Source organism: Alligator mississippiensis, chromosome 2 (assembly GCF_030867095.1).
Source record: "Alligator mississippiensis isolate rAllMis1 chromosome 2, rAllMis1, whole genome shotgun sequence".
In the NCBI taxonomy this organism is placed as follows: domain Eukaryota; kingdom Metazoa; phylum Chordata; order Crocodylia; family Alligatoridae; genus Alligator; species Alligator mississippiensis.
Genome location: NC_081825.1, coordinates 282,235,436 through 282,256,947, shown reverse-complemented (window position 1 = coordinate 282,256,947; position 21,512 = coordinate 282,235,436). Strand labels below are relative to the sequence as shown.

The window sequence follows — 21,512 nt, the reverse complement described above, 5'->3', positions numbered from 1 at the left end:
TTTACAAACTTTTTCTTTCCACACAAGTCCTATTGTCTGGGTGCCAATGAATTCATAGATGAATATACAAAAGACTGACTTAAGTATTACCACATTTTAATGATCTAAAATGAGTATCAGAAGCTTTCAACAGATTCATTAGCTTGTGGTGAAAAATGCCATTGCAAATCTAATCCCTGATGACATTTTTAGACTTCTGTTGCAATACGAATAATATTCTACAAAAAGGCACTTTCCTTGTTTATCCCTCCACTTTTTAATTTGATTCATACGGAATAAAAAAATGTATTCATTGTTCTTCCTTTCACCATCTTTGCTTATAAAGAAGACACCATTCTTTAGCATCAAGGAGTATCAAAAGGGTTTTCAAGAAAATTCAGGCATGATCATTTCAAACACATTTATTTATCATCTGTGTTAAAAAGACACTATCAACTTGTAATCTGGGACATTAAAAAAAAAATAGAGCCAAGTAATTGCAGAGTCTCAACCCTTCTTTTGACCATAGTTGATTTTCTGATTTTTACAAACATGTTTTCCTTTTATCTATATCGCTGGAAAGAACAATAAACAGAGGAAACAACCCTGACTCCAAGTAAAAATGATTGTCCACAAGATGCTGTTAAATGCACAAAGGACACAAATGAGAAAAATGTGTCTCCAATCAAATGGTTAGGGTTAGTTTAAGACATACCTATAAAAAGCAAAAACAAACAGAGGCCTTCTTTCTGCTCATTGCCTGCCCCACCCCTGCCCGGGTAAATTTATGGTGTCCTTTTGAGAATAATACTACCAGAAATAATACTACTACAGGCTATAGGTCCCACTCTTTTTTACCCTGTATAGACATTTACATGAAATGGGTGCAACATGCTATACATATTTCTTTTCTGGTAGCGCTTTCCAGCTGTATTGCAGAGATGCCATGGCTAAGCAAGGCCCAACAAATGGAGAATCAGATACAAATGCCTCTATAGCAAAGAGGACTGAAGCCAAAAGAATCTGGTTCACTTACTGTCATGTAAATGGAAGTATCTCCCATGAAATCAATGCACACGCACTGGCATAAGATGGTGAAAATCTGATGCTCCAAAGATAAATTTCAATTAAGTTGTAGAGTATAACAAATAATTCTTCCAGGCACTATCCAGAATATGGAGAGGGCTCGTTTTTCATTAATGCAGGCATATTCAGGAGTAATAATCCAATTTAATCAATGTACTTGCACCACAGTAAAACCAGTGTGAGAGAAGAGCCAGGTCTCCTGACTTCATGCTTTTTTAAACCACTGGATAGAGAGGTAATACAAAAAATTACTCCGGACTCCTCTTTGTTATATCTAACTTGTATGTGCTTAAAGATCATAGTTCAGTTGTTTCTACAACTGAACTGGTCACACTCGACGACAGGCTGGCAATACAGGGTGACCTGGACAGGCTCACAAGGTGGGTGGACCTCAACTAGATGTCATTTAATATGGAGAAATAGCAAGTGCTCCATCTGGGGAGAAATAATCCACAACACACTTACAGGCTCAGCAGTGCTACACTTGCTAGCACCACATCTGAATGAGACCTGGGTGTCATGATAGACAACAAAATGCACATGAGCTACCAATGTAATGCTGTAGCTGGCAGAGCTAATCAAACACTGGCATGCATCTGCTGATGCATCTCAAACAAGACTAAGTATGTCATTTTCCCTCTCTACTCAGCCTTGGTGAGACTGCAGCTGGAGTACTGCATCCAGTTCTGGGGGCTGCACTTCAGGAAGGATGTGGAGAAGCTTGAGAGAACCCAAAGGAGGGCCATGCACACGATTAGAGGCCTAGAGACCAGGTCGTATGAGGAGAGGCTGAAAGACTTGGGACTGTTCGGCTTGGAAAAGAGAAGACTCAGAGGGGACTTGGTGGCAGCCTATAAATACATCAGGGCATGGAGGAGCATTTATTCACCAATGCCCCCCAGGGGAGGACAAGAAATAATGGGTACAAGCTGATTGAGGATCACTTCAGGCTATACATAAGGAAAAACTTCTTTACAAGTCAAGTGCCAAGGGTTTGGAACAAGCTCCCCCCAGAAGTGGTAGTCATCCACCCTGGCCATTTTCAAAAAGCGTCTTGACGCCCATTTTGCTGGGGTCATCTGATCCCAGCAGTCTTTACTGCCCAAGTGCAGGGGGGCTGGACCTGATGATCTGTAAGGTCCCTTCCAGTCCCTAACATCTGTGAAACTATGAAACTACAGGTGACAGAACAGTTAAGCAGGCAATGTGAATAGTGACATAAGCAAAAGGGGAATGAGCCATTTGAGAATGATTTTGGTAGAATACTGCTAGACATGCCTAAAGATATGCAGTGCTTCATTCAATCTGACATGACAAAGGAGCACCTCTTTTTATTCCATAATCTCTTACCTGAGGATATTTTTTCTTCTACCTGTAATCCAATCCCTTGCCACATATATACTCGAATGATAATTCATTGCACCTTCTCTTCCCTCCAATACACACATTATGGAATGTAAAGGAACAAAAAACTATGAGTTACATAGACCAGATGTAGCATCCTCACAGTTAAATACAACCTTGTAAATGCATCCACTGTTTAAAAAGGGCAAGGGGGGAGGCAAGGAAGAAAGATGAGCTCACAGTCCATTTCTGCATTTCCTGACGTGCTGTTACTAATTTTCAGTGTCTGTAACATCTTCGTGACTGCATATCACACCTGCATCTTCTTTATGGCTGCAGTTGTGTTTGCCAATGTCTGCATGTACGCACTCAAGCAGGTTCTGCTCCTGTCCCGAACACTGAACATCATCAAGAAGAATATTAAGTGAATCCCCTTCCCCAAACTCTGCTTTCTTGGTGGCCCTCACAACATAGGGGAACCCTAACTGACGACACACCACAGCCGCTGCATGGGAGTTCCACAAGTCATCACATACTGTGCCCCACTCTCCATTGATGTAAATTTCCACCCTTCCCCGGTCTCTTCCTCTTGCTTGCCTGTTCATCAGTCGCACTGCACCATTCTGGGGTTGTGGAGGAACACTGGGTTTTTTCTTTCTCCGCCTTCTTCTTTCCCCACTCTTTCCTCCTTTCCTGGGCTTTGGGGGCTTGGTTGTTGGCGTTCTGGTGGTAGTCTGCAATCTATTTTGATTTCTAAGAAGGTCCAAGAGTTGTTCGATCCAGTCTGGAGTAGTGGCACGGGGGGCTTCGGGTATTGGCCGACCCCTCCCTGGAGCTTTGGTGGTGGGTCTTAGTCTGGGGGGTTGGGTTGGTGTTTTTATAATAAGTTCTGTTAAGGAAAAATTGAGGTAATAATGAACCTGTAGAGCTATGGCAACTAAAAATAACTATATAAAAATAGAGCTTACAGCTTATTCAATTCCTCTCGTGTGGCTCCCTTATTTGAATGGGGTAAGTAATGAATAACTTTTTAAGCCAATATTTAATCAGTTAAAAATTTCCACTGTTTTTAGGAATGTTTGGCTACCACAGATGACTGCACCACTCTATGCCAGTAAGTAAGACAAAAAAAGATGATACATTAACAAATTTCCATGCACGATTTAATAACAGGATATAAGGTGTCAGCCAAGGTGTATGCATTAAGAGTCACAGTTAAACTCTGAAGTTTCATGGTTAGGAATAAAGTCCCCTGCCTCTGTTCCTGGCTCTCACAAAAAAAGCATTTGTAAAGACATGCTTCTACTTCTGCTGTCCTCTTCATTACTAATGATTGGATCATTACCAGATTGTGAGAGCTCTGGCCTCCCCACTGTGTCAGATGCTTTATTCAGTGGCGCTGGACTCATGAACATTCAAAATCAATTCTCTCTGGTAACTGGAATGTGCAAAAAGATCTGGGTTGCCAGGACAACAGAAAACAGTTTTTTTTAAAGCAGCCCTGAACTACAAAGGGCTGAAAATACTTTATTGCCTCAGCTTCCAGAAAGTTACCGGACTTACTTATTCATATAAACTCTACTTTTAACTTAAAAATAAACTTAGGCTAGTGAAAAGGGATAGATGCATCATTCAGAATAATAGTCAACTAAGTTCTGACAATGCCACCTGCACTTGAAAAGATATCATCATTCCTTGACTTGTATCCTAGCACTTACTCCTCCAACTTCACTCATCATTCATTTTATAGTAAGCAGAAGAAAAGAAAGTGACAAAAATGTTTTCCTAACTTGAGAAAGGAAGACAAAACAGAACTTCTTTACCACTGTATTTTCTTAATGTGGAAGTGCAAACTGAAAAATCCTGAATTTTGAAATTTACATGGAAAACTACTTATAATTAACCAAGATTAAACTGTTTTAACATGAACAAAGTTTAGAACATTTACCAATTGTATACTGAACATGTATATAAGAATATTTTTCTAAGTCTGAGATTTTCACATTTCTAGAGAGAGTATACTGAATGCAATCAATGCTACTTTTGGTTTTGGTTTAAATGCTTGTTGCACTATCTGGGCTTAACCCTTTAAGGCAGTCAAGCTCAACCTCCAGCCCTCAAGCCAAATTCAGTACATGGGGCTGTCGCATCTAGCCCATGGGGCTCTCCACAGGTCTGGAAATTTGGTGGCATGAGAGCAGTGACTCATTGCTGTGGCTTCCTGAGCTGGCACAGAGCACTAGATAACGCTTGTGAACCAACTCTGCACAGCAAGCATGTGCTGGAATCCGCCCCTGGATCAGCCCTGTGCTGCTCATCCAGCCCAAAGGGCCAGAAAGTTAAGCACCACTCTATAAGGTCCTAAGTGCTTGTCACTGAAATCAAAGCAGTAGGAACTGTTAATGCATTTTTAAGGTTGTACAGTTACAATTAACTATAAAAAGTGTAAAAGCTCCCTATAGTAATATAATACTAACCTACTCACAAACAAGTACAGGAAATATTGCCCAGGTGGTTAAATAAATACTACAGAATACAATGGATATAGCATTTCCTAGCTTTATTTTAATTGTCAAAACTTAATAACGCATTTATCTGCCTTCATTTAATGTAAGTGACTAGATTCTATACCTTTAATTCACCTACATTGTTGACGCTGCAATGTTTAACAGTACAATACTTCATCCAGGAGCACACAATTGAAAAAGCCTGAAGTAATCTATGAATCTTTCCAGAAATTTAGGTGATTAAATGATCAAAAAGATTCTTCTGAGAATATTTTCATCATCCTTTTCCTATTTCTAAGTAGTGGGAGCTCAGGGTATGAACAAACATAAATCTGGAGCTGTTTTAAAAAGAGAAGGGGGACTCTTAATCTAAACTCTGCAGCAGCTGTTATATTCCACCAGTTATGTGTGCACCAGTGGAAACAGGCATGGGGGAGATGGACCATATAAATGTAGCAAAACTGCTCCAACTTCAACCCTGGATGAAGAGGTGCTAAGGTTGGAGCTGCTTTGCTAAATCTGTATCACTCCCAACTTGTCTACATGTAGCTGGTAGAATGTAACAGCTGCTGTGCACTCCCAATCTGCAGTTCCCCTTTTGAAATGGCTCCAAATGTTTTTCCATTCCCTCACATCTTTTCAATCCTCTTTACATCCTTCTAATAACACAATACTGAGTCTCCCACAGTGCACTTCTCTACTCAGAGACCCCCCCCCATAATTCATTGGTTTCTCAGGGGAAAGTACCATTGAAAGACAGGTCCCACTGCAGAAATGGTGACAGGTAACCCATAAGAACATACAAATGGCAGATTGCTTCAGATCAATGGTCCATTTAGCCCAGTATCCTGTCCCTGACAGTGGCAGGAGCAGATGACTTAGAGGGAGTATACTGAACTGGTATACCTAGCATGATCATTACCCACCCTGACATTTACCCTTACTGGTTTGGGGATACCAGAGGAAACATCTTCAACAGTAGCGTTCAATGGCTATACATTGATCTATCACCCATAATCTGCCTGGTCCCCTTTTGAATCTGACTATGCTATCTGCATCCACCACCTCCTGTGGCAATGAATTCTCACGTAAGTTTTAAACCTGTCTCCTACAAATTTCACTGTCTGCCCGCCCCCTAGTTCTAGTATTTTGGGACTTAGTGAATAACAGTTCCCTTTTCACCGTGTCCACACCCTTCATAATTTTATAGACCTCTAGTATATCCCCCCTCACCCTTCTCCTTTCCAAAGTGAAGACTCCTAACCTTTCTAGTCTCTTCTGGCATGGCAACTGCTTCATCCCCCGGATCATTTTGATTGTCCTTCTCTGTACCTTTTCTAATTCTACTACATCCTTTTTGAGATGACAGAGACCAGAACTGGAAAGTAATCAAGATGTGCGCGCATTATGTATTTGTATAATGGCATGATAAGGTTCTCCATTTTGTTTTCAATTCCCTTCTTAATCATGCCCAACATTTTATTGGCTTTTTTGGTTGCTGTTGTACATTAACTTTCAAAAGCAAACTGGATGCTTATCTTGCTGGGATACTATGACCCCAGCTGACTTCCTGCCCTTTGGGCAGGGGGCTGGACTCGATGATCTTCCGAGGTCCCTTCCAGCCCTAATGTCTATGAAAGTCTGTGAAAGTCTATTAAGCTGCCATTGTCAGAGAACTATCAACAGAAACTCCAACATCTCTTTGCTGACAGCTAGTAACAGCTAGTTCAGAACCCAGCATCAAATACTTACAGTGGAAGTTATCTTTTCCCCATGTGCATTGCTTTGCAATTGTTGACAGTAAAATTCATCTGTCATTTTTTTGCCCACTCACTTAGCTTGGTAAGTAAGATATTTCTGCAGATTTGATTACCCAGAATAATTTAGTAATATCTGCAAACTGATGATTTCACTACGCACCCCAGTTTCCAGATGATTGATGAACATTTTGAACAAAATTGGACCCAGCACAGATCCCTGAAGGACCCCACTTCTGACCTCAGAAGTGACTATTTGGTGCTACCCTTCACTTCCTATCTTTTAACCAGATCTCAATCCACAAAAGACCCTTCACTCCAATCCCATGGCAACTCCATTTGTTTAACAGCCTTTGATGAAAGCATTGTCAAAAGCTTTTTGAAAGTCCAAATATACTATGTCAACCCCTTTGTCTGTGTGTTTGTTAACGCCCTAAAAGAACTTCATCAGATTGGTGAGGCAAGAGTTCCTTTTGCAAAAACTATGCTGACTTTTCCCCAGTCGATTATATGTCCATGTGACTGCTGATTTTATTCTTTATACACATTCTACCAACTTGCCAAGGATGGAAGTGAGACTCACTTAGTTCCCAGGATCACATCTGGAGTCCTTTTTGAAGGTGAATATTATGTTAGCAACCCACCAGTCCTCTAGCAGATAGGCATTTTGTAACAACAGATTACATACTATTGCCAACAGTTCTGCAATTTCACCTTTGAGTTCCTTTAGAATTCTTGGGTGAATGCCGTCCAGTCCTGGTTACTACTGGTATTTAATTTATTGATTTGTTCTAAAACTTCTTCTGTGGTCACTTGAACATAGTCCAACTCTTCAGACCTATCTACTAAGGAGGACTGATCTGGCATGGGAATTTCCCTAGCACCTTCTGAGGTCAAAACCAATACAAAGAATTCATTTAGCTTCTCAGCCATGGCCTTATCACTCCTGAGTGTACCTTTTATATCTTGGTCATCTAATGGTCCCACTGATTCTCTCACCGTCTCCCTGCTTCTGATGTCTTTAAAAAAGTTTTATGAATAACTTTAGCATCTTTTGCTAGACACTCCTCAAATTCTTTTTTGGCCTGCTCCATTTTACTTTTACGTGTAACCTGCTAGATTTTGTGAGCTTTCCTGTTTTTTTTTGTTTGGGCATGCCTCCCAAATTTTAAAGGATGCCTTTTTGCTTCCTTAACTCTACTATTAAACCATGCAAGGGTTTTATAGGATTGCTTGGCATCCTTTTTGATTTGTGGTGTTCGCTTTTCCCAAGCCTCTGATATGATATTTTTAAACAGCTTCCGAGCTAGCTGCAGGCCTTTTACTTTTTGATCACTCCTCTAACTTCTTTAGAACTTCCTCATTTTTGTGCAATTTCCATTCCTAAAGTAGTATATCAGTATGGTAGATGTTTTTGGCTGACTCTAGAATGCTGCTGGAATGCTGAATGGGATTATGGTATGGTTGCTATTAAAGAGTGGCTCACCAAAAGATACCTCTTGAACCAGGTGCTATGTGTTACTTAGGATTAAGTCCAGAATGGATTTTCCTCTTGTGGGTTCCCAGAAAAGTTATTACATCCAAAAATGTTATCTTCACATCTCACTCTGATGATGTGTTTACCCAGTCTATGTGAGGATAGTTGAAGTCTCCTATTATTATTGCTTGTTCCATTTTAGCAGCTTCTCTAATTTCCCTACTCATATCATAATTGGGACTACAATCCAAGTACTATATTCTTTTTCTTCAAGAATGGTATTTCTATCCACAGGAATTCTATGGTAGTTTTCCTTTCAGATAAGATTTTTGTGTTGCTACCGTTTACACTATATTTAGCATACAGTGCCACTCCTCTCCCTGTATCTCCTTGCTAGGAGAACAGGGGTTCAAACCTGGGGCTGGGTGCTCAGTGCTATCACAAAACTGGCCAAACACTGAGGACTCAGTGTCTATCTGCTGACTCAGCCACCCCCGGTTCAAATCACCAAATAGTACTACTCTGTCACTTCTGTATTATTTGTAACCTGGTATAACAGTATCCTATTGATTATCATCCTTCCATCAGGCCTCTGAGATACCTATTATATCAAAGTCACTATTTAATACAAGGCATTCTAGTTCACCCATCTTATTTTTTAAGCTTGTGGCATTTGAGGAGAAGCACTTACAAATGTTGTCCCTGCTCATCTGCCTGTTACTGCTCATGCTATTTGACTTGGATATTAGGGATGCATCTACACATGTACTTAATGTGCAGAAAGCTTACTGCTCAGTAAAATACTGCGCAATAAGCTTTCCCTGGGAGCGGGTCTACATGTGCTCCTGTTGGAAGAAAATTTGCTCCTGATGGGAGCAGTTCAGGGCAGTGCTACTCCTGACCTGCTCTGCTCCCATATGGCAGCCAGGGAGAGCTGTAGGCTCCCCCATATGCCAGCCCTGGGCTGGCAGGGGTCACCAAGGTTAGGCCTGGGCTCAGGGGAGGAAGCTGTTCCACTTCTAGGGCAGCTGCTTCCCACCCCACACCCCTGCCCCGAGCATCTGCCTCCTGCTATCACTTTGAGATTAGAGCCAGGGCTGGGACACTGTCCCCTTCCCTGGCAGCTGCTTGCTGCTGGGGCCCAGCTCTGAGATTGGAACTGGGGCTGGGACATTGTCCCCTTCCCTGGCAGCTACCAACTTGAGTGTGGGCTGGGAAGCAGGCAGCTGCCTGGCAGAGGGGACAGTTCTTCCACCCCCTGCTGCCTGCTGCCTGGGCTGACTGAGAGCAATTTGTTCCCAGTTATCTATCTAGCTGTGCACTACTGCACACTAGCTAATGCATAGTAAATCTACTACCTGTATTTACAGGTAGTAGAAAACCATGCATTAGCTTATTTTAATGCACAGTAGTTGCTGTGCATGGTTACACAGTGATGCCTTATTGTGCAGTAGGTTAGTTTACTGTGCAGTAAAGCATCTTGTGTAGATGCACCCTAGATGTTCCCAATCAAAAACCCATGCTACACTTCATGAGACAGGGAAAGCAGGCATGAATGGGAAAAGGTCATATAAGAAGATAAAGTTGACAGAATGTTTACTATGGAAGGGAGTGGTTAAATAATTCATACCCAATGATTTATCTGAACTAATTTTTTATATTCAAATGCTTTATGTAGAAATCAATGTTAAGAATACATTGAAGGGTGAAGCTCTGGGCACCCTGCATCTGCACAAAGACAGAGAAATATATTTATTGTTGACTAACATGCATCAATACTACAAAACAATAAGTTACTTACTCTCTTTTGGCACAAACTGTACAAGCCTGCTTTTTACTTTCACTGGCAAAGGCTCAACCCGGCATTTTCTTGGTGGCGCTCTCCTATGAAAAAGAGACATAATACAAGATGAATTGCTTTCCAGTGGTATCAGGAGTATTCTTCCTTTCCATTGCATCCTTAATGAATTTAGCATCTACAAGGAAAAAAGTTATATTTAAATCATCCAAATAGCCACTTTTACACTACAGAAAAATCCTATTTTTCTCCAGGTATCAGAGAGTTCAAATATTCACCAGCATATGAAATATTTTTACTCCATTTTAACTTACCATTGCCTAACCCATCAAGGTAAGAATCATTACCAGGCTTAAGCAATATGGAAAGAGGTTAATCAAACTGAAAAGATAATTATAAAGCTACACAATATTTATTATCTGAAATGAAAGCTATGTTCCACATGCAAGTTCCTAAGCTATTTCCATAGAAACATGATGACATTAAATTATTTATATATTTAAAACACAATCACAACACTTCACTTTGGACCATAATCAACATAGCAATAAAAAGGGGCTAGACAAAATTATTTAAATGAAAAAAAATCTGGAAGCTGATACAAACAATGAGTTGCTCTTTTAAACAGCACCAGAAGTGCATTCACTTCATGTCAGATTTCTACATTCAGTGCATCTTTTAGTGAAACATTCCCTTAAGATGATGCATTAATTTGGCACAAGTTTGTTTGCCATGGAAGTGTTCCTTCCTGTTGAGCAGCTAAACCTGGGAAGCAACCATTTTTCCTCTCTTATGTTTGTCTTGTTATGTTGATGGCCTCTTCTGAGGATTTGCAAAACTGTGCAACAGCTGGATAAATTATTCTGACTTTACACATGCACAAATATAGTACATAATCCCTACAGGAGAGAGTAGTGTGTACATATTTTGTCTAGGAATGAGAGTGCAGTAACTGGATGTGAAGAACACCTCTCTCACTTACTTACTGACTTCTAGATATTCTATACTCTTGTAAACCATTCTACAAATCCTGAGCAGCAGGGAAGTGTGGGGCTGAGAACACATATCAGTCATTCTTAAAGATTAACCCACTGTAAAATAGCTGCTTAGTTTTTTAGAAGACAATCGGTTATCCTCACAATCAGCAAAAAACAAGTAACCTGCTGAAAAGCAAGTCCATGACCATCAGCAGGTGCAGACAGCAAGCCTTATGGGAACCAAGAACATCAGCATGGTGACGCTTAGGCTAGAAATAGATGTCACTAAATGAAGCAGATCATCTGTGCTGGGATATGTCCCAGCATAACTGATCCACTTCACTGAGCAAAACTCATTGCCTGCTGTCCCACCTGTTGACATTGTAGGATGAAAGATATGTTCCCCCACCTCCAGGGATGTGTTCCCAGCAACCTCTGCAGTTCCTGGGGAATGCCAGGGGCATGTCTCTGGAAGCAGGGAAAGCCAGGCACATGCTCCCAGGGTTTGAGACACCCAATCCTCCACAGGAATTTGTGGAACATATAGGATTAGGCCTCTGGGAGTGCCTGCCTGGGGTGGTAGGAGAGTGTGGGAAGTTCTAGGATGCCCATGCTCTCCTACCATAAAATAAATAGATATCCATTGCAATGAAGCAACACAATGTATTACTACTTTTTGTTGCAGCCACATTGTGGTGCAACCAAATGTATGAACATCTATTAGCTGTCATTTTGTGCTGCCATAAAAAAATTTTATGGCAGCACAAAGACAATGGAAGACAACATCTGTTTCCACCCTTTGGCAACAGATCTCCATTTTAAGACCAACCCTGATTAAAACTGTTACTGTCCAACAAGGAGCTAAGGGAAATAAGAGCAATTTACTTAACCCACAGTCATCAATTATATTTGAACCCAAGTCCAAAGAATTAAATTCAATTTTTGTAATAAACGCTTTTCTTACCGAGACGTGTCTACTATCTTGTAAACTACTCCATTGGGAGCAGTGGCACTTGGAATCCCAGTAGACATGAAGTAAAGTTCTCCTTAGAAAGATAAATGAAAACAGATTTGAAAGGTTTCCATGAACGCTAGTCCTATACAGAGTGAAGGCATTATCTCTGCATCATACGGCAGCACAGCTTCAGCCCCAACAACATAGCTTCAAAGGAAGCTCAGAGAAATGTATTCATATCTTTGTTACAAGTAATTAAACAAAAAATGATTGGTATTCATAAATATATTCTAGAGCCATAACATAAGAAGTACTTTATGTGGATATATGTTTACACATTAACATAAATTATTTTGACAAATCTTCATTAAATATTAAAACATCCAACACACCAACTATCAACTGAGTCTTCTGTGCAATCACTTCATTCATTTAAAAATGATTCCCTCCTGAATACTGTATGTTAGCATAAAATGAACTACAATTAAGATTGTTCACTTTTTAAATGGAGTATCCCGTTGGATTAAATTATGCAGGAGCAACACTATGATTGCTGAATCTTTAGTTTGCTCTCATACATGGGATATGTATCTCATGAGAAAGGCAATGGGATTGTCACAGCTCTGATCAACTGTACAGTTAGGGCTGTACATTCAGCCAAAAAAAATTGGCCAATATTTGCTTCATTTTTAATTTTTAAACAAAGTTCTTTTGACTGTGTTTGCATTCCTCTCATGTTCCCTTTGTGCAAACAATCTAGCAGATGAGTTTTCTGGCAAGAGTACAAATTTCAAAGTGCCTGTTACACAATATTCAAGGTAAGTGAACTTCCAAGTAGAGAAACAGAACTACTCATCTCAGGAAACCCAGCTCAGTAATCAGTCTGTGTGGGTACACACCACTTGAGCCATACATTGACTCAGAAAAAGCAGATTATAAAAATACAACAAAAGTATTCAGGATGGTTATGTACCAAGAATTAATTTGTAAACATTTTCAAGTAATTGGAGAAAAATGCTTTTTAATAGTTCCATTTTTATCCAGTAGATTAGATGAAGATATTCACACAGCCTATCTACCCTGGAGAATTTGATGCCACAACTCACTGACTTCCCCACTCCCTTTGTTGACCAGCCTGCCTGATAAATCACAGAAGCATAGAAAAGTAGGGCCCTCAAGATGACAACTAGTTAGACTCTCTGCCTGAGGCACGAATACCTCTGTTTAAACCAACCCATCCAAGGGCTTGTCTAACCTATTCCTAAAAACTATACAATTAACCCCTTGCACAAGTACAAGGCATGTTGCCCCTAAAATGCCAAGAGTATCCTAACTTGCCATAAGTAAAGCAGGGGGGTGAGGGCTGTCAGTGTCCTGCCATTGCAATAAGGTTGTACTGCATTCTTCACCTCTAGAGCATAGAGAAGATACTCCATGGCCTCAGACACGTTGCAAAGGATATTCTCTGGGCTCCTCAGGGGTCATCATTCTCAGGAAAGCAAAAAGGATATACAAGGCAGTTGAGCTGGGGAGAGGGAGGGGGAGGGTGAAGGCTAACCTATTAGATTCTTTACAGAGTCTCCTGAGATCACAGTGAAGATGAGAAAAGGAAACAGCAGCAGGAGAGCCAAGATCAGGTCAACACAGAAACTTTAGTGTACCTCATGTGGAAATCCTGAGGTCTTTACTCTGGTTTTGCATTGTGTTTACTTATGGAAATTCCCCAGGCTCTCTCATATTTTGTCCCTACAAGTGCCATGACTCATATGTAATTTTCCAAATATTTGCATCTGATTAAAGTCATTGCCCTACTCACAAATTCAAACATGCAGAGAAACTGAACCAAGCAAACTAATTCTTACACATGTATAACATCTGGCAGTGGTGCCAGTCCTTTGGTATGAGGATGAGTCTTCCAGTACATAAGGAAATCAATGGTGAATCTGTAGTTGACTGAGGAGGCTGACATCTGAATGTCTGACTGCAAATGGGGCAAACAGTTCTATGAGGAAGGAATAAATCCTGATGATGTCAGGTCACAGCTCTTTCCCTTGGTCTCTCTCATATATCTGCCTCTATAGTGAGGTGAGTTTGCTCAAAATGATTGGTGTCTTGTCAAACATCATGGCACCATTGGAGCGATTCAGTGCTCGAGTCTCCCAGGTATGATGTTAATATCACATTTCTTCATATTGGCCTTCAAGGTGTCCTTGTATCTCTTATTTTGCCTGCCTCTAGAGCGCTGACCGTCAGTGATTAGGAGTATAGGACCCATTTGGGAGCTAGTTACCAGGCATCTTTACAACATGACCCAGGTATGCAGGGATGTAGTCAATCAGGTGCCAGTGTTTTGAGCTGGGGATGCATCCCTGATGTCTTCCGTTTGTTGCTTTGGCAGGATAAGGAGTTCATGGTGATGAGATCATGTTCTGAACGCTTGCTCAGGAGAAAAAATCCATTTGAATTGACTTTCCCCACCCTTTCCTTTCCCAGGGTTCCTTTCCATAGCTCAGGATCCCTGCCCACTCTAGCACTGAAATTGCCAAGAAGGATTATCTTATCTTCTTTGGGAACAGATGACAGAACTTGGTTCATTTTAGAACAGACTTACAGAAGAAGTTTTATCATCTGCATCAAGAGCAGGGGCACTGATGACTGCTGCATGTTGTCTGTTGGTCAGTTGAAGATGACGGGTCATGAGATGCACCAATTCTGGCACGTGAGTAACAATCTTGGACTTGATAGCAAAACCAACACCATGTCTTTTCCTTTCCAAAAATGATAAAAAAACAAAACCAAACCCTAATTCTTACGCATGCCATACACAAACCAGTGGTTGACAACATTTTCCAGCAGTGGGCTGGGGAAACTCAGCTAGGGTCTGAGGTAGACCAGCACCAGGGCCTGCCCACTGCTGCTTCTCCCTGGCCATGGCCTAGGACAGGCAAAGCTCCCGATCACCTGGCTGCAACAAAGCTCATCCTGGCCATAATGTGGGCAAAGCCTTCCATTGCCCAAGCCTCCCAGCTCTGCAGACAAGATCAAATAGCTCCAGGGGCTGGATCTGGCTCGCAGGCCCTAGGTTGCCAACCCCTGATGTAGACACAGTTCCATCATCTTCCTTTAGTGAGTTGGTTTTCAAGATTAATTCAGTTTTACATGAGTTCCATAAAATATACAAAGAAGATGTATGTTTGCAGTTCCATGGGAGAGTATGTTAACGCTCTTCTAAGGAATAACCATATAAATGAACATTTTAGTAAGGAAGGTGCTATCCAAATCACTGACAAGTAAAGTTATAAACCAAATTCTCTGCAGATGCCCAAAAAAACCCAACAGAAAGAAATATACTAAATTAGAGATACCTTTTCTCTCCATTTTACTAAAATGAGCACGTAAAAAAGAGCTAAAAAATAGGAAAATTGTATATGCAGTTATTCCCCACCATCTATGTCAAACATTGTCTGCTCAACTTTTCAGGAAAAACAATGATTTTTAGAAACATTCTTCAGGGTTCTTGGCAAGAGTCATTACAATCAAAAGCCAACAGACATTTCAATGGATAAAAGCACAAAATCCCAAATTTCAAAGTCGTGCATGCTGCTGCTTAGCAACCACACTAAACATTTGTGGAGCAACTCTATCTGTCTACAACTATAAATTATACAGTGTGCTTGGCCTTTCAGTCCCAAGCAATTAACAAGATCAGTGTACTAACAGAGATAACCAATGACAAGTTTTGCCCTAAGATCCTCTATTCCCTTGACTTCAGATCATAAGAACTCACTCTTGCAGTATAAACTGTAGGTAACTTATTTAGAGATCTCTCTAAAAATATATTTATTTAAAACATAACTCAACTAAGGCCAAATCCTTTTTCCCTACCTAAGCAAAACTCTCATTGACATTAACATAAGATTAGCTGGAGGCTGAAGCTAAAAGTAAAGATAACAAGTGTTTTCAATTCATAGATTGCTAGATACTTTAACAATGTAAAACTCATTTGTAAATTTCCTTTCAATTAAACAATATTCTAGGACAGTCTGAGCAAGTTTCACTATAATGTGCTTATTGCAGATTATTTTCTGTTACCCATTAATAATGTCATGGCCAGTCAACAGGCAAGCTAAAAGCATTAACTTGTATCAAATACCATTCTTCTTGTACAGCCTGCTGGTACTAAGGTGCAGTTTCTATGGTTTTCTCAAGAGTAAGTTTGAGTTTTCCCTCTCTGAATTGTCTTTAAACATATTTGCTCCATGTATTCACTGTCTTCTGAAATGACAGTGGTTCAGGAGGTAAGGTAAATGAATCAATGTAAAAATATAGCAAGCGTATTTCCTGATGTCTTGTAACTGCACTTTGGCCACTCAGGGAAAATGACACTATCTGAAAATTATGAGCAATGCATCTGGTAGATTTTTTCTGGAGAACCTGGTGTCTAATGCACCTATTCTGTGACTCCTGCAAGAGCTACCTCCCAGAATCTGTATCCTTTATCTATAAAAGTATTTTCATTTCTAGATGCACCTTATAGACTAACTGAATCAGAGATGCATAAGCTTTCATGAGGTGCATCTCTATCTTGCTTTTTGCCTGACTTCAGACTAACATGGCCAGTGCCATAGCAAGGGAGGGACAAGCAGAGCGACTGCCCTGGGCACCGAAGCGAAGGGATGCCAACAGGCGCTGCCCAACCAGGGCAGGGTGCAGGGCAGAGCCACGAGCAGCTCATTTAGTGGGGCACAGAGATGGGGGGAGGGCTTCTGCCTCTGTGTGCACTCCCAGACAAGCATGGGGAGGCATCTGTCCCACGGACCTGTGCATGGGGCGAGGGCGGGCTGCTACTGTGGGCTTTGCCCCAGGCACCAAACTTTATTGCTATGGCACTAAATGTGGCTAACTACCTTCTCTCTGCTCACTCCTAGAGGTTTCATTTGAAGACGAAGCAAAATTCAGTGTCATATTATCCAATTACCTGCCTCATCTTCTGCAAAAGAGATGATATATTGATAGTAGTTATTGATAAGACCAGGGAACATGCAAGTTTGCCCTGTTCCCATGCAAATTTCATTGTATTGCCATTCTCTAGTAGCACGGTTCTCTTTCAGGGACATCAAACGTCTGCAAGACAAAAATAAAGTTAACTTGAATTAGGCAATTGGCAAAGATACATTTAGTCTATCAGTGCCAGATGGGCTAATAAAGAGTACCCAACCCTGTGAGGGGATGAATGCATTCAGTTCACATTAGACGCAATGTGAGCCTTATCAGTATCAGATAATTGATTCTCATGCATACATACAGTACACACTTCTGGACAAATACTTTTGGAACTATCTTCTGCAGTTGGACACTTTGCATCGGAGAAGTCTTTATGGATGCACCAAATGCAGAATACTCATTTACTGTACTCTACTTTTATCATTTTACATAAATGTCAAAGTGATATCCACTTGCTTGTACTGGCACTGAATGAATCAGGAACATCTACTGCTGTTGTGATAATCACATTACTGCACACTAACATGGAAATGTGGTTACATAAAATAGGTTACTTGAGTCTCTTGTAATAAGCAGTAAGGGTTTGCACTCAGGTTATAACCAGCAAGTAGCAGCAAGTCAGCAAGGGTTACACTGCATAAGCATTTGCAGACATATGCAGCATAAGTGGAGAATTTCAGCTGGAGTTAATGCTCTCTGAGTGACTGGAACATGCACTTACCCACTCATAAAATCACCAAATATGTACAGCCCATTCAAGTTTGGAGACTCACAACCCCGATAGACATAGCCTCCTGTAACAGATTTCCCCATTTTGTGTGGATAAGCATAAATTGGAAGCACATCATCTGTGGAGGGGAAAAGATACTGTATCTCGCCTTGTTTATGTATGAGGCAGAGTCACTACATATGAGAATGGTAGATAGTTATTAGATTGGATTAGATTGGATAGTTATTAGATATTACCAGTCCCTTGTTATGTGATAAACCAACTGCTGAAGAGAATCACATTTACTTCTGTTTTCATTTTTATTTTAGCTTCTCCAAACCACCCTGACTAATGCCTACCCTAACCCTAACTAATGCCTTCCCTGAAATGGCTTTGATAACTAGGAGCTGCTAGTCGACCTAAGAGGCAACTGCTGTGTAAAATAATTTCATGAAGGATAATTTCATGCTCTGTGATTAACTAAATGCTGCCACAGGAAAGGCCGAGCTGCTTTCCTGAGCCTTGCCTTCCCTCTGTCTTCTAACAGGGCTGCAAGGAAATAGCATGCTCAGACCCTGTCAGGACCAGAGCCAATATCTCATCTCTCTCTTAAGCAGAGGACCTTAATTCTAAAGAGAATCAATAGTTATGATAAGATGCCCTGACAACATCACACGCTTCATGTAAAATCCTCATGAAAGGCCCACAAGGCATTACTAGGGCTGAAAGCATGCTGTGATCATTTTGTGGTCCAGGATAAATGCTTCTGTCTTTCCTTCCCCATCTACTTTTCCACTCTGGGTATCAAGACAAGAGGTGTTTACTTTCCCCCCTTCACAAAAGCTAGGAAGCAGGAGAAGGAAAAGCTATTTTTCTCCCTAGCCTGTTTTCCCCACTCTGTTTTCTCATAACCCTGAAGGCTTCACTCCGCCTGCTCTGGCTTGGCATGTCCTGCAGTCTCCCCTGCAAGTGTCCCTGTGATGTTCAATTGGCTCTGTTAGACCATCAAGCAGCTGAATTGTGCTCACTCTGATGCTTTAGCGTATCCAGTCTCTCATGTACTACAACAGTCACACTAGAACTAGTATTGATAGGACATAAAGGGAGATCTAGCAGCTCTTCTGTCCCAAAGAATATAACTCACTCCATTGTTGACATGGGATAGTGTGGGCAAGGACATCACCTCCTTGGGTCAGGTGACAATTCCTTTGTGTAGGCCAGAAAACTAACAAACCATTCTTATTAAGAAAGCCATTTCTACTATATAATATGGCACCTGATCCTGAGAGATCCCAAGCACCTACAACTCCCAAAGAGCAGGCCCAAAATGACATATGTACATCACTCAAGAATCCAGGAAGAGGAGAAGGTATTCTATATGCACTTTGTGTACACACTAGAGGACTCATTTACAGCACGTTTTTCGCATTTGTAGCACAACACATGCTCATTCAATATGTGGATCAAAATTTAGCCAGCTAGCATTTGTATTGAGTCCAAGTGTTAAAAATTAATTTATGAGCATTTTTGCTTTGCAGCAGGAAAAAAAGCATGTTGCATGTACAATAACTTTTTAAAAGTAGGCAAAGCAAGCAATCCACCTACAGGATTACTTGCATGCAGAAACACTTTTTCTAAAGAAACCATTTATGAGTTATGGAGAAAAAGCAGCAAAATATTAATGTCTCAGGGACAAGTGAGTGCTTTAAGTTATGCAAACTGTTCCTGCTTTGCAGAATTTTGATAATATGTAGCTGATGTAGCAGAATTAAAAATCATCCCATATGCACATTTGTGCAAATTACAGCAGCTCCATGAAAATTTGGCACAGTTTGGTATAATAAGCAGCACATTGGGCCAAGAAGTGGAACAGCCAGAGCATTAGAGCTAATATCACTTTTCTCATAACTCTTAATGGTAATGTATTAATGGTTATTTTATGTTTGGTTGGGTTTTTTTTAGCTCAATTCACTCCCAGGCCAAGACTGCATCTGGCAAGTTTAAGCCATAAAATACATGTTTTTGCAACTGAACCAGAAGCCTGTGAAAGGAAAAAATCAAAGTGTAAGCAAAGGAAGCAGCACAACAGGATATTAAAGTCATTTCTTTAGAAAGTACAATTACCTATTGAGGAATTGGTGCAAAGTTTTTTATCATAGCAGCTGAATCCTTCCCTTGCCCTCCAGCCATAGTTTTTTCCTTTCTCTACGATGTCGATTTCTTCAAATTTATTCTGTCCTACATCTCCACAGAAAAGTCGCCCTTTCCCTTCCTTTGTATAGGGTTCACCCCTATCAAAAGAACAGCGCCACATATTCCTCACCCCGTAGGCATAAACTTCAGGACGAGCTGTTGGATCATTAACAAATGGGTTGTCTGGAGGAATTCTGTAGAGAGGCCCACGGTCATTATTGTCCACGTTGATCCGGAGCACTTTGCCTAACAATGCTGATCTGTATTTGTACAAAGAAAAGAGGGAGAGAGAGAAAACAACACCTCACTGAACATGCATTCTTATCCAAAGATAAACATTAAAAAAGGATATTCTAAGACTTCAGTTCTGTTTCAGAAAGCATACATTGTTCGATACATCAAAAAAATCATGTCATTGACTATTACGGGAGCTACCTTCCTCTTTCTGAAGTAAGCTATAGCTTTGCAAGGGATGTAAATGAGAATAGGATCTGTACCATCATACAAAAGGAAAAAAGAGAGGTAGTTAGCTGTGTTAGTCTGAAGTCAGGTAAAAGGCAGGCAAGGTGTCCCCTTGGAGCAGCAGTTCTCAACCATGGTGCCATAGGCTGCCACTCAATGTTGGCACTGCTAGGTTTGCAAACCCCTACATGATTCAAATGATAAACACAGAGACTTCAAATAGGAATGCACAGTGTTGAAAACCTTCGGCTCTGTTGTGGTCTTGTCGAACTCTTTGCAACAAAAGAATTTCTCTCTTATTTTTCCCTAGCTAAAAACTGATTGAAAGCTAAGGGCTGACATTTTATAAGAGGTGCCTTGAGACTAATAAGGTTGAGAACCACTGAGATTAACTGGTCCAGAAAGAGGAATAAGCTTTCATAGGCAAAACCTTTGTAGCTTTTCATAACTTCCCTGGCCTCAGAGTAGTTGTTCTTAAATAAAAACTTTTAAAACCTACTTGAACATGAAACTGCAAAGCAAGAACTCATCCACAGACTGAACTGTGTTAGCGTTCAACAAAGACTATGGATTTTTATCCCATTACCTGGACTAGCTTTTAAAAACCTATTTCCCTAAATGACTTAGCAGCTTTCTTTACCCCTATTAACCTATTCAAGCCACTTTCATCTCTCGGCAGTGTCTCTTCTGTCTTTTGCATTTAACTTCCCTTCTGTTTAGACACCTTGCTTTCTACAAGTCCATTCATAGCAGCTGAAGGAGGTCATCTCCTACATAAATTTATGCCTCTCTGAACCAGTTAGAAGGTGACAATCTTCCCTCCCTTCTGCAAAAGAAAAAGTGATCCAAAGGAAAAAAAATGAGGCCCTGATACTGCAGACAGTCATTTACTTGTTTAACTTTAAACACATATCAGTTTGTTTGACTTTAATGAGACTACTCATACGAGAAAAATTAATCTGTCAGGTAAGAGTTGGCAAAATTGGGGTCTAAGTGAATTTATTTTCATGAAAGATGTGGGCTGGACAATGCTTCAAACTGCAACTGTCTATTTATCCCAGAACGGGTGGCAGCACAAGCTTCCCCACAGTGACCCAGAAGTGAGGATTAATGGGATCCCCTCCAGTGTAACAGCAGTTCCCCTGCCCAACCAGACACTGTCCTTGTTGCTGCCAGCAAAAATGCCAATTCTGGGGATGGTTTTTGTGACCTGAACATTAGCAATTGAACCAAGACCCTTACATTTTACTTGGGTCACAGAACA

General features: G+C 40.7%; 1 protein-coding gene across 1 annotated transcript in view; it reads right to left on the bottom strand.

Annotated features, from left to right (window-relative positions):
• Positions 1-386: 386 nt before the first annotated feature.
• HHIPL1 (HHIP like 1) overlaps positions 387-21,512 on the bottom strand; it is a 37,716-nt gene continuing 16,590 nt past the window's right edge. Inside the window, exons 4-9 of the mRNA XM_059723212.1 lie at positions 19,718-20,046; positions 17,606-17,732; positions 16,859-17,004; positions 11,890-11,971; positions 9,952-10,034; positions 387-3,298 (exon numbers count right to left, since the gene is read on the bottom strand). Of these exons, the coding sequence (XP_059579195.1) occupies positions 2,682-3,298; positions 9,952-10,034; positions 11,890-11,971; positions 16,859-17,004; positions 17,606-17,732; positions 19,718-20,046 (1,384 nt within the window). The 3' untranslated portion in view covers positions 387-2,681. The remainder of the gene's footprint in view (positions 3,299-9,951; positions 10,035-11,889; positions 11,972-16,858; positions 17,005-17,605; positions 17,733-19,717; positions 20,047-21,512) is intronic.